The 18,432-nt window shown below is 43.3% G+C and overlaps 1 protein-coding gene across 2 annotated transcripts in view; it reads left to right on the plus strand.

Annotated features, from left to right (window-relative positions):
• Positions 1 to 18,432, plus strand: part of AHI1 (Abelson helper integration site 1) — a 971,238-nt gene that overhangs the window by 161,158 nt on the left and 791,648 nt on the right. For both annotated transcript variants that reach the window (XM_085611599.1, XM_085611600.1), the window contains 2 exons: positions 4,490 to 4,675; positions 10,259 to 10,399. In XM_085611599.1, the coding sequence (XP_085467725.1) occupies positions 4,490 to 4,675; positions 10,259 to 10,399 (327 nt within the window). The remainder of the gene's footprint in view (positions 1 to 4,489; positions 4,676 to 10,258; positions 10,400 to 18,432) is intronic.

Raw genomic sequence — 18,432 nt, forward strand, 5'->3', positions numbered from 1 at the left:
AATCTCTTATAGCGTTACCAAAATGGTGACCCTTCCGAAATAGGGTTGTCGTCATTGGATGTCAGACCATCTACTGTTTTTAGGACGGACTTTCAGATGTATTTTTTTCTCATTCAGGATCCCCAGGCAAAGCTTAGTTTACCAGGTTGCTTATCCATGATGTCTAAAGGTATTGAAAGATTTTCATTTTTGTGACATTTTTGACTACAAGATTAAAACTATTATGTTAGGTTCAAATAAATAAGCTGCATTCTCCTAACTTCCAAGGAAACCAATCTGGACTGTTCAAAAGTATCTGGATTTTGGAAAAAGACTGGCTAAATTACTTACTGTGCCACATTAAATCTAGAACAGATCTTTGGTCTAAATAAGAAATGTGGACTAAAGATGAATGTTTCTGGAAGAATCATCAGTTAAGGCTCGTCAATGACTAACACTCCTAATTCTCCCAACCATCTAGCTGACATAACGGCCAACAAAAACACCACTTTTGCTGAGAAGAATGGAAACATTGCAGGTATAGTGGCGTTTTGCATCCTTCTTAGATCCGAGATGGATCCGAGGCTAATATTAGGGAATGGCTAATAGGCCTGTGATGATGTAAGCTCCACCTTAGAGCTAGAATTACCATGATCTCTTATTGGCTTGATTGCTGCCCTCTGAACTTTAAGTGAAGAGACTAATAAACAAGAGTAAATCCATTCTAGATAAAGTTTAACACTTTGAAAGGGTTACTTGCTTTCGGATTCAAAGTGCACACCACTTCAAAAATTATTTTCAAGGCTTCCTATAAGGAGCTGAGTTAGCAGGTTTTCAACTTTGCTGCAGTAACTCAGTTACCTCCATCCAGTAAGCCATGTCCTGTAAATTCAAACTCTCATACTCAAAGCTATTAAGCAAAGCCTCATGAAAACTGACCTGGGAATATATGGCTACTAAAGCACTCTTGGAAACATTGACAAATGTATTGGAAGCTTCCTTGTAGCTTTGGGAGAGGCAGAGACCTCTGCCTCCTTGGTGAGTATGGAGTTATCAACAATTTGGCTACCTTCTCCTTTTGTACCTTCTTGAGAACCCTGTTTACACATTGCAGATATTATGGCTAGTTGAAGGACAGGGCATTCACACCCCATGTGTCCTGACAGTGTTATGGAACAGAACATTGGGCGAAGACCTTACTACTGGTACAGAAAAAAGTCCAACCAAGCTGCCCGTCTCAAGGATCAGAGTCTGAAATACTTCTGATTGCCAACAGAAGTTAGTTGAGGACGGTCTGCTTTTGATTTGTCTAGTCCCGCTATGCAGCATGCTTATACCAAAATCAGATTTGTCTCTGCCCAAAGACGATCTCTGAGCTAGCCTAGATCAGGCTTCACAACATGTGCTCCCCCTGGTGATTTATATATGGCAGGACCACCTTGTTGTCCGTCCTCCTTAACACAGCTTGTCCCGGAACCACTTGAGCAAAAGCCTGCAGGGCTTGAAATACTGTGCATAACTACTTCCCGTTGGAACTGCGACTTACCTCACTCTTGCACCATTCACCTTGAGACAGTTTGTCCACCTTTCTAGGCCACTGGCATGTGTTGTTACTATAAATCCCCCCCGACAACCATGTTGTCTTCCAATATCCACAAATTGCTTGCTGGATTCCAGTACTTCAGGAAATTACACAATAACCGTTTAATATGCAGTCTCCACCATTACACCACAACTGTATTAGCTGCCAAAAGCCCCTGCACTCAGAGTAATTTTTCTACTTGGGCCCAGTCCCTTTCCAATAAAGCCATCAGGTGGGACTGACTTGAGGACATTTGATTCAGAGGAAGGAATACACTTTCTAAATCTGCCCTCAATCTTGCTGCGATAAACAATTGGTCTTGAAATGGAATGAGATTTTACTTGTGAAACTGAACATGAAATTGAACTGCTGCAATGTTTGGCATACAATATCTGTCTTTCTGAGCCTTAAAGAAAGAAGGAGAGATTAGAAAATCATCTAGACTAGGAAAATAATTGAATTCCCTTTACCTACAATAAAGCAGCTAAAAGAGCTAATATCTTTGAGAAGGTTCATGGAGCAGAAGGCAATCCGAATGAAAGGATTATGATAGAGGTTTTTGTTTATCACAGACAATGTTGAAAAATTTCACACCTAATTTATTGGTATCTGCAGGTATGAATCTTGTAATTCTATAGTTGCCATAACATCCTCTGGTTTGACTAGCCTGAAAAACCCTTCATAAAATGACATTGTAATTCCTGTCGCTAGAATAGAAAAGATCATGTTCTTCCTTGTGCTTCCTTTCTTCTTCAGACATTTTTCAGAAGATATTCCAGCTGAGGTTCAAATAATTTTGCAAAATTATTGTTTTTTTTAATATTAGCAGGTTTGAACGGTCTCAATGGTGTGTCTGCGAGCTGATGTTATAGCACCTGTTGTTGTAGCTGCTGCACATAAATAATTAAACTTGGCAACCACTAAAAATCTGGCCTTAAGTCCAAAGTTCCTAACAACTCAGTGCAGTCGTTTGCTTTTTCACCACATACTTTAGTTCCTGAAACTCTTTTAGTCATGCCTGAGAGGTGTATTTAGCATGAGTTGCTATTCTCAAATCAAAGTTCGAAACTGCATTGGCTCTTTTTCATGTCTCTTTGACCTTTCTTTCTGTTGCATCTTGAGGGACAGCATCGTCAGAGAATACTAAATTTAAGGACATGCTGGCCCGACTTGAATTAACTTCAAACAGTCTGCGCAAATTCAGTATCAAACCGCCAAACATATATCTTTAGCAAAACCTCTTCCTTCATGTGAAAAAGAAATGTCTCTGGAGCCCGCAGGAGAAGGCAAACAGGTGTGTTAGCTCTTCTTTGTACATGTTTCGACTTCCATTATATTGCAACAAACATTCAAGAGATCTGCAACAAGTTAGCTTCTGCCATCTGAAATTTTACTGCCTGGTTCTTGGAGATTTCTCTCACCTATTTCGCGATTCTCACAAACACTGGGATGCCTGGGGTTTTACCTCACCCCAGGGGGATACGCTCATATCCAATTACCGAGTTCAGGCAGTAGAATGCCTCATACCACTGCAGGATTTACAGACCTCATCGATCGAGCACAAGACAAGTTCACCCGCGAGCGGTACCGCAGACCACCAACCTGCTCAGCAGTGCTGGTAAAGAAATATAATAACCTTAGGTTTTTAAAAAATATACCAAATTACTTTAATCTAGATGCGGCTGGAAAGGTGTCTTTTTCCAAATGGTGACATAATGAAATAAGACGTCTGAGACGATGCTTGGGGACGCCTACTTGTCATACTTGGTGACCATAATTATAGATTATTTAGCAGCTTGAATATTTCAAACTTTATTAATATAACATTTGATACAAGAATGGGGAAAGCAATGGATGACTTGGTGGTTTGGTTTAATATTATAAAAATAATAATTCTCCCAAATGTCTGCACCTCTTGCGCTCTTTAACGCTATGAGTCTATCAGGTTTTTTCATAAGCTGGATGCCCTAGTTTTAGACTTGAGTTGTAACTATAAGCTGCCTATCTGAACATATAAGCTTATAGTACTTCAATTATTAAGATTTAGTTGGTATTATAATGACTGGGAGATTTATTTCTGGGTAGCCTTAGGGTAGAGATTGTTCTAGCTTTCACAGTTTTGACAGTACCCAGAGTTCTAAAACATTTTTTATATACCTGGGCATGGCCATCTTTGATTTGCATTTGGTAATCCAAGATGAATCCAAGACATTACATTTAAAACACTTGCTATCTTCATACGACTCTGGAAAGAAATGAAAACATTATTACCCACCATGTTTTACACAATACCAGTATACCATAGTGACATCAGGACCAGCTGCCTATTTTTTTCATGATAAGTTTTGTGTTCCATGACCAGTCGTTTAGGTAAGTGATTTTTAGATAGTCAAGTCATTTAAGGTTATTAAACTCGAATGATACATTTGTAACGTTTCCTAGTTTACAGTTTTACAAATTTACAATTGCTTGAGTCGGTACTCACCACCTTGCAAAGAAATATTATCCAGCAAATCGGAATATTTGTTCTAAAACTCTTATTGGATTGGTCCCCATTATTATTGTTCTTGTACAATTTCCTGCATTTGTTTTGCAGCACAAAGTTCATAATGTTTTCTACGATATCTCTACTTGTCTGGAATACCAAAGTGGCTGCACCTTACACTTATTGAAACTCTTTTCTGGTTTTCAGTTTAGCACAATTTTTCTAATCATCCCACCGCTAGAATTGCCACGGTTAGGACAAGGTTTGGCAGTTCTTTGAAGCAGCTGCGCACTTTATGTATTATTCAGAGTGATAAAACTATAATAATAATTATAGTATACATAGTTTGAGAATGAGAAAAAGTCTTTTATAACATGTTTGAATGACATCCAACGAGTCTCTGGGCAAGAACTGAACTAGCATTGCTTTCTGTTTTACGCCAGCTTGTAGGTGCCAATGGAGTCCTAAATGTAGATGGGAAACTACGCCTACAATTATATTACCCACCTTCACGAACCAGGACACAGCAGGGCGGTGTAGATGTGTTTGAGTGGTGGCTTAAGTATCCAAGAATTCGTTACCCATCAACTTTGTATGTAACAGTTAAAGGCTTAAAACTACCAGATCAAGTAAGTAGAATTTGAAATTTTGCCTGGCAAGCAGGACGTTTTAAACTTAAATAATCAATACTTTTTTAAGCTTATGATTGTTGATTTGAAAAATGTATCAGGAATTCTATTTACCTCTTCGGGTAGTTAAACTGTTCAGTGTGTATTGTTATTGCATTTTGGTAAAAGGGTTAATCCTCTACCAAGCCCATACTTGAGAACCATGTGAAATGAAAACAATGTCACATAATAGCTTCTTCTGGGAACTTGTGAATACTTCTGCACAGAATGAGGTCAGAGGTAAAGGCAAGGCCCCGCCTTATCTGTTCACTCTAAAACACACAACCGCCGTTCTGTATCACTGTGAGACCATATAGTTGTCTTCCTTCTAAGCATTTTTAACTTGTTTTGTTGGGTAAACCCTCTTAATACCTTTATAGGTGCTGCAAATGTATAACTGTTCCTGGTTTGCGAAATGCAATTCATAGTAAGGTCACAGATCTGTGTTTGGCCTGCATGCATTGTGTGTCTTTTGTTGCAGGTTTTTCCCCCTCTTTCAGCCCTCACCTCTCTTTGTAGATCACTGAGGCTGTCTCTGCAGTTGGGTCTAGGGCTTGATGGAGCCTTCCAGTCACCATATTTGGCAGATGCTCTTGTTATCTCTTTGGGACTTGTTCCTTAAGCTATTAGGTTCTCAAATAACAGTAATTTTGCTAAACATAGTGGCTTTGTCACCTTTGCCTCCTCAATCAAATGTGAGAGAGACCAGAACTAAATGTGAGAGAGACCAGAACTTGAGTGTGGTGCCCTGGTCATCTCCTTCCGCCTCTTGAATAATGGTGCTTTATTTGCTCGTAATCCTCTCCCATGCCTATTGGAGAGCTCCCCACTACTCTGCACTGGACAGCTTATTGCTACCGTGCACCCCTTTGACTGTTAGGAAATAGACGTGATTCAAATATATTGGTTGTGCTTGTCTGCATTGTTCTCTACTTGGCCTTCTGTTTCCTTCCCTATTCGTGTTTATTATGCACCAAATTGGTTAACAACTACTTTTGTTCGATTGGCTTCAATGGCAGATCACTGCCTCAGTTAAAATGTATGTTGATAAATTTTCGCTATACTGTCTCTAAAGTGGTTTTGCTTTGAATATCCTCTTACTCATTCCTTTGACATTTCGTTTCTAACTGAAACATGGCTGAAAACCGATCCCACCCCATTGTTAGATTGCATTGTTCCTTTGGAGTAGCTTATGCGGAGAATTGGCCTTCTCAAATGGGAGGCAAATCGGTGGTGATATATCTATATGCAAAGGTGTGAAAATGTATATTTTCATGTGCTCTAGTGTATTTAGCTGTTCGTTTCTCCTTCTTGCAGTTTTCTTTTCATATGTTATTGTACCTCACCTGTCAATTCCATGCATATCACACAACAGTTTGATTTTTTTTTTCCGGACTATTAAGTTGTTCTGTGTACATTTCTTTCTGCGCTGTTGTTTTCCTCATTGGAGTTACCAGTTTAACCAGCTGGATTCATACTTAAATCCATTTTTAATCAAGTTTGGCTATATTAAGTAGGTAAACGTTACATATCATGACCTCTTGATTTAATCACTACCAAACTGTCTTTGATTACTCTCTTCAACTCCTTTTCAGTTGATTGGACCTTTACGTTCCATCTGCCTATGCGAGAAAACATTTTCGAGTTCCAAATTTGCCTGAAACTTCCATTTAGCCAGCCTTTTCCACATAATAACATGCTCATAAATGTATTATACCATTGTGGTAATAAGTTAGGTGAGTTATCAAGCTGCCTTCTTTCTCCTAATCCATAACTGGCCATATCAAATATGAACTGTTTACCCACATTGAAATAAGTCAATTTGAATATCGGTTACATATCGAACATTTGGCCCATAACTAGTCTTCACTTTCCTAGTAGGCTCATTGAAAGGTGCAGTGCTCCAACTTCAGTCCTATCTTTAGTCTTAAAACTTTCTCTGCATTTATGAATACACCATTCACTTCTGGTGAGGCTCTAAGAGGGTCTGGAGGTAAAACTGGGTCAAAAGAGCACATACATGAAGAAAGAAAGTAGAGATGGGGATTGGGATGCTGTGACAGTGAACATATGGGGGTATAATGGCACAGACAAAGGAAATAAGTCAGACGCTATACTGAACCAAATCTATATACATCCGAGGATATGCACAGACATGTGGGTAGGGAGATATAAAAATAGTGACTAAAGCCCCAACAAATCAAACTGAGAGACATTGAGGTATGAACCCTGATCAGACAATTAAGGGCTCGGGATAGTGAAGAATGATCTGGGTAGGGTGCACAGACATGGTGACTGAAACAGTAAATGGCTAGAATATATACATGGACTTGTAGTCACAGGCAGTCAAACCCGAACAGGGAAGGGTAGAGGGGGATAGTCTTGTGGACAGGAAAGCCAAAACACAAGAGCAATTGGTGACAGACATTGGGACAGGAGGACTTTGAACCTTGAAGCTTAGGCTCTAGGGACAAAAAATCCAAGGGTTGTGAGAACTCACACAGTAATGGGAAGACTAGTACATGGGGACAGTTCTGTAAACCAAACAACAAGTCACACAAAGATATTCTCAAACATATATTCATAGGTCTGAGACTCCATAACTGAATGGGACAGGACATGAAAACCTCATTGAAGCACACCAAGTCACATCAAATTATAGTACACACTTAAACACCATAAGAAAGCATTACATAGCATACCTGCCACACCAGTTGATCTCACACATTGTATCACAACAAACTGTTCCACATCAAACACTGCTTCTCACTACCACACTACACTTGAGCGAGCACCATCACACATCACTTAGCACACATATAAGCACAATACAACTCTCCCCACAGTACTTCGTGCAGCGTACACAATGCCATTGCCCCTGATACTAAAGACCCCCACCCCAAAACTCATAAACACACCCCATTCTGATAAATATAAGACAGTTGTTTTAGTAGGCATTGTAGTGAACTTCTACCTCAACCATAGTAAGGACATAGGATTGGGTGACCAGCTGTTCATTGGTTACACTGGTTGCAAAAAAGAGTAAAGCGGTTTAGAAACGCATGATTTCCAGATGGATTAACCTGTGCGTCAAAATCTGTTGCTCCTTGTCTAATAAAGACCCACCTGATGGAATAAAGGCTCATTCCACCATTGCCAATTCTTCCACAGCAGCTTTAGCTAGGGGAGTGCTTATAGCATACATTTGCAAGGTCACTACATGGTCTTCCCTACACTCCTTTGACAGACATTAGTGTTTGGACTATGAATAAAGAAGAGACAGTTACTTTGCACTCTCTGTTCTTCAGATCTTTTTCTAAACATTTTTTCTCCACTCACTTGATTTATTGCTTGGGAATCTTCTTACAGGTGAGGAATCTGCAGGTAGAAGTATCAAACAGAAGGAAAGGTTAATTACCTTCAGTAACAATTTTTCTGGTGGACTCTTGAGTCTATCTGCAGATTGCTGATTGACCCTCCCACCATTCCTTCTTGAGAGAAAAAAACAACTTTTATACTCCCTTTTTAATAAGGTGTGAAGTTAGTTGTGCTCTACACCAATATGCAAGTTTTAGTCTTATCGGGCATGGCTTGAAAGTTGTGCCAAAACCAGAGTTAAACTAACATTATGACACCAGTCCCAAGGCTTTACAACACCGATGACATCATCACGACTCCACGTCTGACATCAGAACAGTTCACGCTATCTGCTGGCGCTAGAGAGCGGTTGGATACGTTTTCTCGATCCAGTCGTGCACCTGGGAAATTCATTCAAATGTGAGTAACCTGCAAGAAGATAGAGTATTGCCCAGAAAGATTTTTCCTGAAAGTAACTTTTCCTTCTACATAACACTGCACCATGATAGACATTACATCACACCGTATGACAAATGTTAATCCAAATCCACCACACCTGAACATATCTTAGCAGCACACACAGCATCTGACCGTAACACACCACTTAGTAACATACATCACCACATAACTGCCACAAGATTATTTATAGCATTACTCTACGGAATATTGGACCTCGTACCCAAGACCACATTATTCATAAAATCCCAAACAAGTAATTCACACTGACATTGCACATACCTTATCGACCTTTCAGATTCAACACTGCACTTCCTATGGTACTCAATACATTATACAATACAATTTCTCCTCATATTAAATAGCATATATTTATATTGCATAAACACCCTCCAGTCAACATTGCACTGCACCACTTTTCAAATGTTCATTCACACTCAACACATCTACCTACATCAGAACAGCAACCGCAAAATCTTATCACAACACACCAGTTCATAACACCCCAGATGACAACACCCAAGACATACTATATACCACAACTAAACAAAATATCAGTATCAATCAAAATATCAAATTAAGTATCCAAGACCACAGTACACACAACCTGCCCCCACGTGCAATCAACAATGAACTTCATGCATCACCATAAAGCAACCCACATCTCTACAATCAACTAGCATGTGGCACAACATAGTTCAACATACCGAACTACACCACACTATACCACATCGACCCACAATCTGTAACATCATATTACCTTGTAAAAGTCCACTTCAGATCACTCCAGAACGTGGAACACCATACCCTGATCAGCAACACCTCTAACACCACCTGGGACAGCTGTGCACTAACCTGCCATTGAGACTATGTCCTGCAACCCTGTAAAGAACGGAGTGATTGCCTGTCTAAGATTCGAGCATTTACATAGGCTGGTTCTGGAGAGACTTCTTACTCATCCTGAGAAAACTATATTCACCTGAGTACACATACCCGTGCATGCTTCAGATTTAGATTGGTTTACAGCCGAGGCAATTTGCTTTTAGTAGTGGAAAAGAAAAGAATTCCACATGGTATAAAGCACTGAAATGCCTGATTCTAGGGCAGTTGGATGAATCATTATACATTGGTATGACCACTTGCAGGGAGTTCATGATGAAAGACACTGGCAACCAACCATAACACTACAGAAGACTGGTCAGAGTACTGTAATGAAATCTGAATACACTGGTGTAAATAACACACCTAAACAACAACCCTGCATCCCTCAGCTCAGAAAATCACTTCTCTTCCTTTAACGGACAAATCTGTGGGCTAGCCCACATCTAGAAGGTAGATGTCCGAATAACAGGGAGCATGTGGAAAGTGTGAGTGAAAACACATACTAACCAAAAAAGCTTTGTCAATAGGAGCTAGTACTATACTGCATTGTAATAGAGACAAAGTGTTGCATCATCTAGCAGAAAAGGGAAAGTAAGAGTACAAAAATGCAGAAACTTTTTGAGGCATACAGGTTTGCATCCTTCTCCCCCTTTGAGTATTTTTCAGCTTTTGTACCTACCAAATACCTGGTCCTAAGCTACAAGACCCCTCAAATGCCTTTGAAAATTGTATGTGTTGCACTGTTTAAAAGCATTATGTAATATGACATATAGTTACAGATACTATCATAATGTTGCTATGTTATTGGATAGTTGGATTTAAGGATGTATGACTCTATTATGTTTGTAGGGAGGATGTCATTCTCAATCAACGACGACTGTACAGCAGGATCAGGGTGCTTCCTTTGGTGGCCTCCAGAGTGCAACTAGTGAATTTGACCCTGATGACAAAAAGATGGACATTGTAAAGTGGATGAGATTTCCTGGGCAGGTAAATAAATTGTACTCATCATTAAAAACAGGGTTGTAAATGTTCTAGGTGTGTGTGTTATTCTTGATGCAGGAGATTCAGTGTAGTGGCCAGTACCTATACTATTTTTAAACTAACATTGTAAATCAGATCTTCGTAGCAGTTTATAAAAGCTACATCAAAGTCAAATTACTGTATTGCTCCAAGGCATCCATTGTGAATCCGTTAAGTGTGAAGGTGTTTCTATTATGTTTTTCATGAACTACTACAATGTCATAAATAAGATTATTTCTGTGTGTTCCTGATTAATTAATGCTATGTTTCTCATGATAACAGCATTTAATTATGTATGGCATGTGCTAAGGACCACATTCTTCACCAAAATGCTGTCTTCAAACTGAGCTCAAAATTGCACAGAGGACTGAAACAGCAGATAAAACAGTATTACAGTTGGACTCTTTAGGTTTTTAGTGCCTTGTGGAAAGTTAGGAAATCAGGGATGTTTTTTGTCCAGAACCACAGGAGTTTGCAAAATTGTCTTGCCTCTTCAAAGGTACAACTGCACGTATCTTAAACCATAGAAGCACAGTGCACTCTGATAGCAGTCGGTAGTGGAATGTACAGTCCTTTCAAAATTGTAGTTGTGGAAATTTTAAGCAATTAATAGAGGGCTCTTGAGATTAAAAGACAAGTGGGCAATCCATAATCATTTGAACAGAATTTGCATGGTCGCGACTGGTAACCAGTGTAAAATTGACAAGTATGAATTTGAGAGGTCAAGGCAGATGTGGTCACTTTGTTAAGTGATAGGAAATATCTTGGATGGGCATTGATAATTCTTGAGACAAGAAAATGTCATTACATGTTTTTCAGGAAAAATGTTAGGATTGATGTTTCCATGCAATTTTCCACGAGTTTCACCCAGTTTTTTACATGGAGATTGGCATTGCTTTCAGCAGCTGAAATCTCTGTATGATAAACAAACACTGATGTTCACGGGTCCCTTCTGAAATTTGGACCACTTATTCCTACTTAGACTAATTATGTCATAACCGAGGCACATGACATTCTGTCTATGGATTGTCTGCGGGAGAGAGAGGGATGTAGAATTTCTGAATTTAGCATGGCACCAAAGCTTCTATTGTTGCAAGAGAGGCATGTTCAAGGGCCAAGAATAGATGTCAACAAAACGAAAAGGCCACTACTCAGGACTGGCAGTTATAAGGAGCATTTGACTTTGAACCTGTTGAGTTTTAACCCACAATCTTGCATCCGGCAGTGGATAACTGAATTGCATTGGTGCAACTTAGAGACTGTACAGTTGGGGCCTTTGGTCAAGTTGGACCAAGAACAGGAAATCATCTCCATAGGTGTAGAAAAGTAAAATCAAAGGACAAATTAGCATGAAAACATGGTGCAGGCACATGTTAAACAAGAGAGGCGGAGGGAGGAGCCTTTTTGTACTCTCCAGTAGAGTTTTGGTGCTCTCATATATGTTAGAGTGGAAAGAGGTGGTTTAAGTAAGAGCAGTTCATTGCCCTTTGGCTGTTTTAAATCACATTTGTTAAAGTGATCCAGAATCTGGCACCTAACCATACTTGCCAATTTAGTGTGTGGAAAAGGTCACTATGGATGACCATCCTGTGGTAAGCGGCGATATGTGTCTTTGTCGGAAATTCTGTACCTTATCTTCTGGTAGCTATCACAGTATTTGTCTTTGTGTATTACACCAATGCCTTTTTTGGAAACAACAATATCATGCAAGGCATGTTATGATGTCTTCATGGAGTCTTCATCCACCTCGGAGATGACCCTCAAAGTCCCATTTTGACCCAAAACAATTTGGATTCCAAACCTGATTCAGCTTTCTAAAAACTACTTTCTGGAGTTGTTTCAGGTTCGCAATATCCTCATTGAGCAGGAAGCATTTACTCTCAATTCCTCCTTTCCACTACTGCATTTGAGATCCTGGTTCCTAAGAAAGTAGTGTGTAAAAACATTTGGTATGTATTCTGCCAAGAATGACTTGACAAGGCATCTGTGAAAGAACATATGTCTTTGTTCATGCTTGTGGGCTTCTGAAAATCACCTACATCTGAGAAGGTCTTCCACAAATGAATCCTTATTCTTTGTCACTTCTAGCAGACATGAAGTTTCTGATTCTGCTTCTACATGCAGATTCATTATCTCTTGAATACTTCTCCAGGCACTAGACTGGTCAGGAAAACATTTTTCTGTACCTCTACCCCAACAATAGGGACACAGACTGCATTTAATGACAGAAGTGATGTCCCTGTTATGTTGTTGACCTCAAAGTGCCTCCCATCATACTGATGACACTTCCCTTTTTTCCACATCTTGGAGCTTGATGCTTCTCAGAAAAATCTCTTCAAAATGTAACATGTCCACTCCAAAAGAGGTCAGGATTTAAGCCTGTGGCAAAAGCGAACAGCAAATGTCAATCAATGACCTCCACAACATCTGACTGTGGTGCCGGCATCCTGACCCCCAGTCCCCATTCCATCCCAACTCTTCTGGGACATGCCATCACCTTATCTCAGCACCATGTTTGAAGTATACAGACATGCGATGGTCCTCTCTGGAGCATCATCTGGCCCCTTGGGGCCTGTGAGGATGTTGTATAGATTTCCGCCATTGAGCCTTCCCTCTGAAACATTTGTCCCCTTTTGCCACTTAAAACGGCGTTGATCATCCAGTCAACATCACCCCTTGCAACGGAGGTCCCAGCGCCGCCACTCCTGATCCCCATTCCATCCCAACTATACTCAGACATTCTAGCACCTTATCTCAGCACCATTTGTAAGACATTCAGATGTGTGATAGTCCTCTCTGCAGCATCTTCTGGCCCTATAGGACTTGTAGGGATGTCATATGAATTCCCACCATTGGGCCTTCCTTCTGCAACATTACTTCCCTTTTGCTAGTTAGAACAGCACTGATCGTCCAGTCAACTTCAACACTTGCACCTATTCAAGTCCAGCAGAGGCTAATTTCTGCCTGTGCCCACAGACACTGGTTTCCTTAGCACCTCAATGCGTTGGTGCTGGCAGTAGTTTTGGAACCTAGTCTCTGGCACCTGTACATTAGTACAAAAGGGAGAGACAACGCCAACTTGAAGGGAAACTGTTCAGAAATTTCAAGGGCTTGCTGAAAGTAGTGGCATTTTTACTTCCCCGAGTTGGAGTTCTCAGGCCATCCCTCCTGTAATTACCTAATAGCACTCCATCGTGAGCAAAGCAGCAGAGGTTCTTAATTTGCCCTTGCAGTTCTATCAAAACTAGGTCCACCGTTCCGACCAAAGCCCTACAGTCTTCCACCCACACTTTGGGGCCAATGTTGCTTTTTAGCGAGGCTCTCCTAGACCCCATTCTGGCTATGTGAACCAAACTTCCCTCAACCCCTGCAGTGAACTGGCGAAGTGCCAGAAGATATAGACCTGCCCTAGATGATCTATCTTTCCTGTTGGAATACTCCTGAACAGAGTACCTAGTAATTCAGGCTTTTCTTCATCTGAGCTTATGCCTTGAAATTGTCCAACTGCACCAGATGCTTGAGAATCTAAAAGAATTGAGGCTTGAGCAAAAATGATCTTAGCAGCCAGGAGCCTGTCTTGAAATCCCTCAATGCCACATAACTGCTAAGGTACTAGGTGCATGCCCTTTGACAAATATCAGGTACTCTGAAGCGTAATCTTCCCAAAGAACATCAGTCTCATTTCCAAGATTTGATCTGGGAGGGTCAAGCAGCATCAGGACAGGTGATACAGTCCAGACTAGATAGAGCTGATTTGGTCACCTGGACAATGAGGACATAAATTGCTGTCTGGAGATATGCCTGGCTTCTCTGTTTTTTCCCCCGATGTGCAGTCCAACTTGATGGACCTTCCCTATGAAGGTACCAAACTGACTCAGCCTTGGAACTTTTCAAAGCCAGTTGTGTTCCAGTCCGCTCTCTAGGTCTGCAGTTCCACAGAAAGGAATTCCAGGGGTTTCGAACGTTTCAAAGATTTGGGAGAACCCTCGACTTCCGTAAACACCAGGCAGTGCTTGTTCAGCAGCAATCTCTACACCCAGTTCTGTGACGGAACACAATTCTGCTGTAGAACTGGTAGAGGCCGTGCAGAACCTCAAGCATTTAGCTCTTCCTCCTCCTCTTCGGCCACGACAGGAAACCCGTTCTAGTTCCCCATAGTCTGGTTATTTGTAACCGGTGAGAGCCTGGGTGTCTCTTCCTTAACAGGCTTGGAGGGCCATAACTCTGGACTAGGGAGTCATACAAATTGTGGAAAAAGGGTATGCCCTATTCCCCAGATTCCCTCTCCTCATTGAGACTTTCCACTGAACACTTTCTTCTACAGCAAAAGGTGGCATCCTTGCTTCAGAAAGGAACCATGGAGTTGGTGCTAAAGGAGGAGATTCATTAAGGATGCTAGTCATGGATCTTCCTTTTTCCAAAGAAGTGCAACCGATCTTGGAGTTCGGGTTCTTGAACTTCTTCCTGTGCAAGAAGTTCAAGATGCTGTCCCTTTCTCAGGTTCTTTTGGGCTTGTGATTGGCGACTGGATGGTGCCAATCGACTTACATGATGCATACTTTCATATTCCAATCCTGAAGTCACGCAAGAAGTACCTGCACTTTGTGGTGGACACAGCTCAATTTGCAGTTTATCTAATTGGTCTGACATTGACACCATGAATCTTCACTAAGGTGATGGCAGGGGTGGCAGCCCATCTCAGGAGGTCCGAGATTCCAGTCCCTAATTGTAAGGCTGGATTATAAAGACCACAACTCTGGAGTTGAGGGCATCCTTGATGCACGGCTTTGTTTATTCTGCAGTGTGCCCATATCTTACCTGGACATGTCCTGTTTTTAGGGGGGGAGTACTGGATACCCCCTTGGACTGAGCCGTTCCACCTGCATCGAGGATATGTGGCATTCATGTGTTCTACCTGTGCTTTCAGGAAGTAACTTGGATTCCATTCCTGTGTGCTCTTCGCCTACTCGGTCTTCAAGCTTCTTGCGTCCTCCTGATCATGCTTTCCCGCTGGTATATGAGCATGTGATGGCTCTCCTGTGGTGTTTTCGCCGACGGTGGGTCCGACATACGGCTGACTTCACAGAAACCTCACGGACTCCATTGTGGTTTTCATAGACACTGCAGCTAAGTTTACTTTGTGGGGTGTGGAGGAGAACCTTTCCTAAGGTATGTTTTTCCAACCCCATCCATCCATGGTCGCGATAGTGATGGATTCCTCCAACATAAGGTGGGAGGGCTCATCTAGAGGAGCTTGAGGTCAGAGGCTTCTGATTTTCATAAGAGCAGTGCTTCCACATTAGTCTGCTCAAACTGAGAGCTATTCAACCTAGTGCCCAAGGCATTCGTTCCTTCCCTTCACAGTCATTCCTGATCTTGACAGACAATATGACCGCGATTTGGTATGTTAACACCATGTGTAGTATGTAGGGTCCCATTCTCCCCGGAGAGCAGCTCTGAGGCTCTGGTCCTGGGCACAAAAGCTCAGAATGTGGCTGGTGGCAAATCAACAGGCAGGCTTGTTTTATTTTTTTGAAACTTCTTTATTTTTTTTAATTTTTTTATTTTTTTATTTTTTTTTTGAAACCGTTTATTACAATCTCAAATATATACAGGTATGGGCCTACAACCTTCCGGCCGGCCGCTAAAGTGACAGAAATAAATGACATATATACAATAAGGCACTTGGCGTTACAGAGACGCTAGAGCAGGAGGTATCAACAACGTGGGCCACATGACTCTGAGCCCACAATACGGTTTCGTTTTATACAACACAACAACATAAAACCACACCCGCAAGGCAACCCGAGAGCGAAAGTGACAACATATGCTCCTCAAATGGGGGGACCCCAACCATACACTAAAATCGAAGGAGGGGAAGGGGAATAGGTCCGGGACTGGGAAAACACTGTGCCCGGGATTGAGGGAGGGGGTCATCTAGGGGGACGGAGCTGGTGAAGCGGGAGGCAACAATGGCGGCTCGCAAATACCCCCGCGGTAGGCGTTCCAGGGGCCCCACACCTTCAGCCACGCCCCAGGCTTACCCCGCGCCACATACACCACCTTCTCTCGGAACATGCACCAATCCATGTGTTCTTTCCAGGCCGACACTGCCGGGGGCCTCTGGGATCCCCACAGTTGAGCGATGTCACGTTTAGCAATCATATATCCCAGCGTCACCCATCGCGTCTGCGGAACCGAGTAGTCGGTCGGTTCCCACACATTCAGCAGGCATCTCCTCGCTTCAGGCACCAGCACGACATGCGTAACCGCTCGCAGGACCTCATGCACACCACGCCAGAATCGCTCCACCCTCGGACATTCCCACAGAATATGTAAAAAAGTCGCCAATGCACCGCACCCACGCTTACACAGTCCATCCTCGGCATAGCCCATACGCAGAAGCCCTGGCCCCGTCATGTACATCCGGTGAAGTATCTTAAGCTGGACGAAGCGAAGGCGAGCCGGGATGGCCACCTCCTTCGGGGAGGCCACCGCGGAAATCCAGTCCTCGTCGTCCAGCTCCAACCCATCGGCAACCCAAGCCTCGCGGAGCCCAGTCAGTAAGCCCGAGCGGTCATTAATCAACTTCTTGTAGATGAGGGAGATCGTGCTGTCTGGAACGTGGCCATCTAGCACTCTATCCTCCAGTGGGGAGGACTCCGGGATGGCGGCCACGTCTGGGAAGACAGAACCCAGTGCGTGACGGACCTGCAGGTATCGAAAGTATTCACTGCCCTGCAGCTGAAACTCCGCCTGCAGTGTCTCGAATGTTTTGAATCCTCCCCTCGTCCAGAGGTCCCCCACTGTACTAATGCCTATCGTGTCCCACCTATCGAAGCCCTTCGAGGTCCATAGGGAGCCCAACCTCTCAGACGCATACAACGGTGACGCCCGGGTCAAACGGTCCTTCCATCCCATAGCTGCATTGGCCGCGTGCCATACTCGCACCATGACACGCGTGGGTCCCGTCAGGCGGGAATCGGGCACGCTAGTGTAGAGCGCTCGATTGTAATCGCCACCGGGCAGGAGCATCTTGTCCATTTCAAATGCCGGGTTTAAGGCGGGCCCGTAAAGGCCGTGATTAATTGCAGCTAATTGGGAGGCCCAGTAATACCGCTTAATATCCGGGAGGGCAATCCCTCCGTCATACCACGGGAGCGTCAACTTTGCCAGGGCTATACGCGGCCTCCCGTCCCAGAACAGGCGGCGCTGCAAACTCTCCACCTCACGGAAGTAACGCGCCGGGACCAGGTCCATCGAGTTCTGGAGAGCGTACAGAAAGCGCGGTAATGACATCATCTTGAACAATGCCGCCCGGCCGAGCGGCGAAAGCGGCAAGCGCCGCCAGCGCGCGACGTCCTCCTTCAAGCGCTGGAGGGGGGGAAGCAAATTCCGCTCGTAGCGGGCCACCGGGTCCAGCGTAATATAGACGCCCAGGTAACGAAACCCCTGCGAGGCAATCTGGATCGAGCAGCCCCGCGGGAGAACAGGAGCCTCCCCGGAAAGCACATAGACACAGGATTTAGCCCAGTTGATGACAAGACCTGAGTTACGGCCGAAGGAGCGCAGAACATCGACCAGGACAATGAGTGATTTACGCGGGGAGGCTAAGTACAACAGGATGTCGTCGGCGTAGAGGGACACGCGGTCCTCATACTCAGGGGTCCAACGGAGACCACGGATAGAAGGGTGCCACCGCAGCCACTCCGCCAGGGGTTCCAAGGCCAGTGCAAACAGGAGCGGTGACAGGGGGCAACCCTGTCGCGTGCCCCGTCCCAGCACGAATGGGGCCGAGACTCGACCATTCACCACCACCTGCGCCAATGGGTCAGAGTACAACAATTTGACCCAGCTGATGAATCCCGGGCCAAATCCAAATTTCGCCAACATCGCCCAGATGTACGGCCACTCGAGCGTGTCAAACGCCATGGTGGCGTCCAAGGACGCCAAGATGGCCGGCTCCCGCACGAACGGAACACGCGCGAGCACCCCGTGCA

The sequence above is a fragment of the Triturus cristatus genome, chromosome 6, assembly GCF_964204655.1.
Source record: "Triturus cristatus chromosome 6, aTriCri1.1, whole genome shotgun sequence".
NCBI classification, from domain to species: Eukaryota; Metazoa; Chordata; class Amphibia; order Caudata; family Salamandridae; genus Triturus; species Triturus cristatus.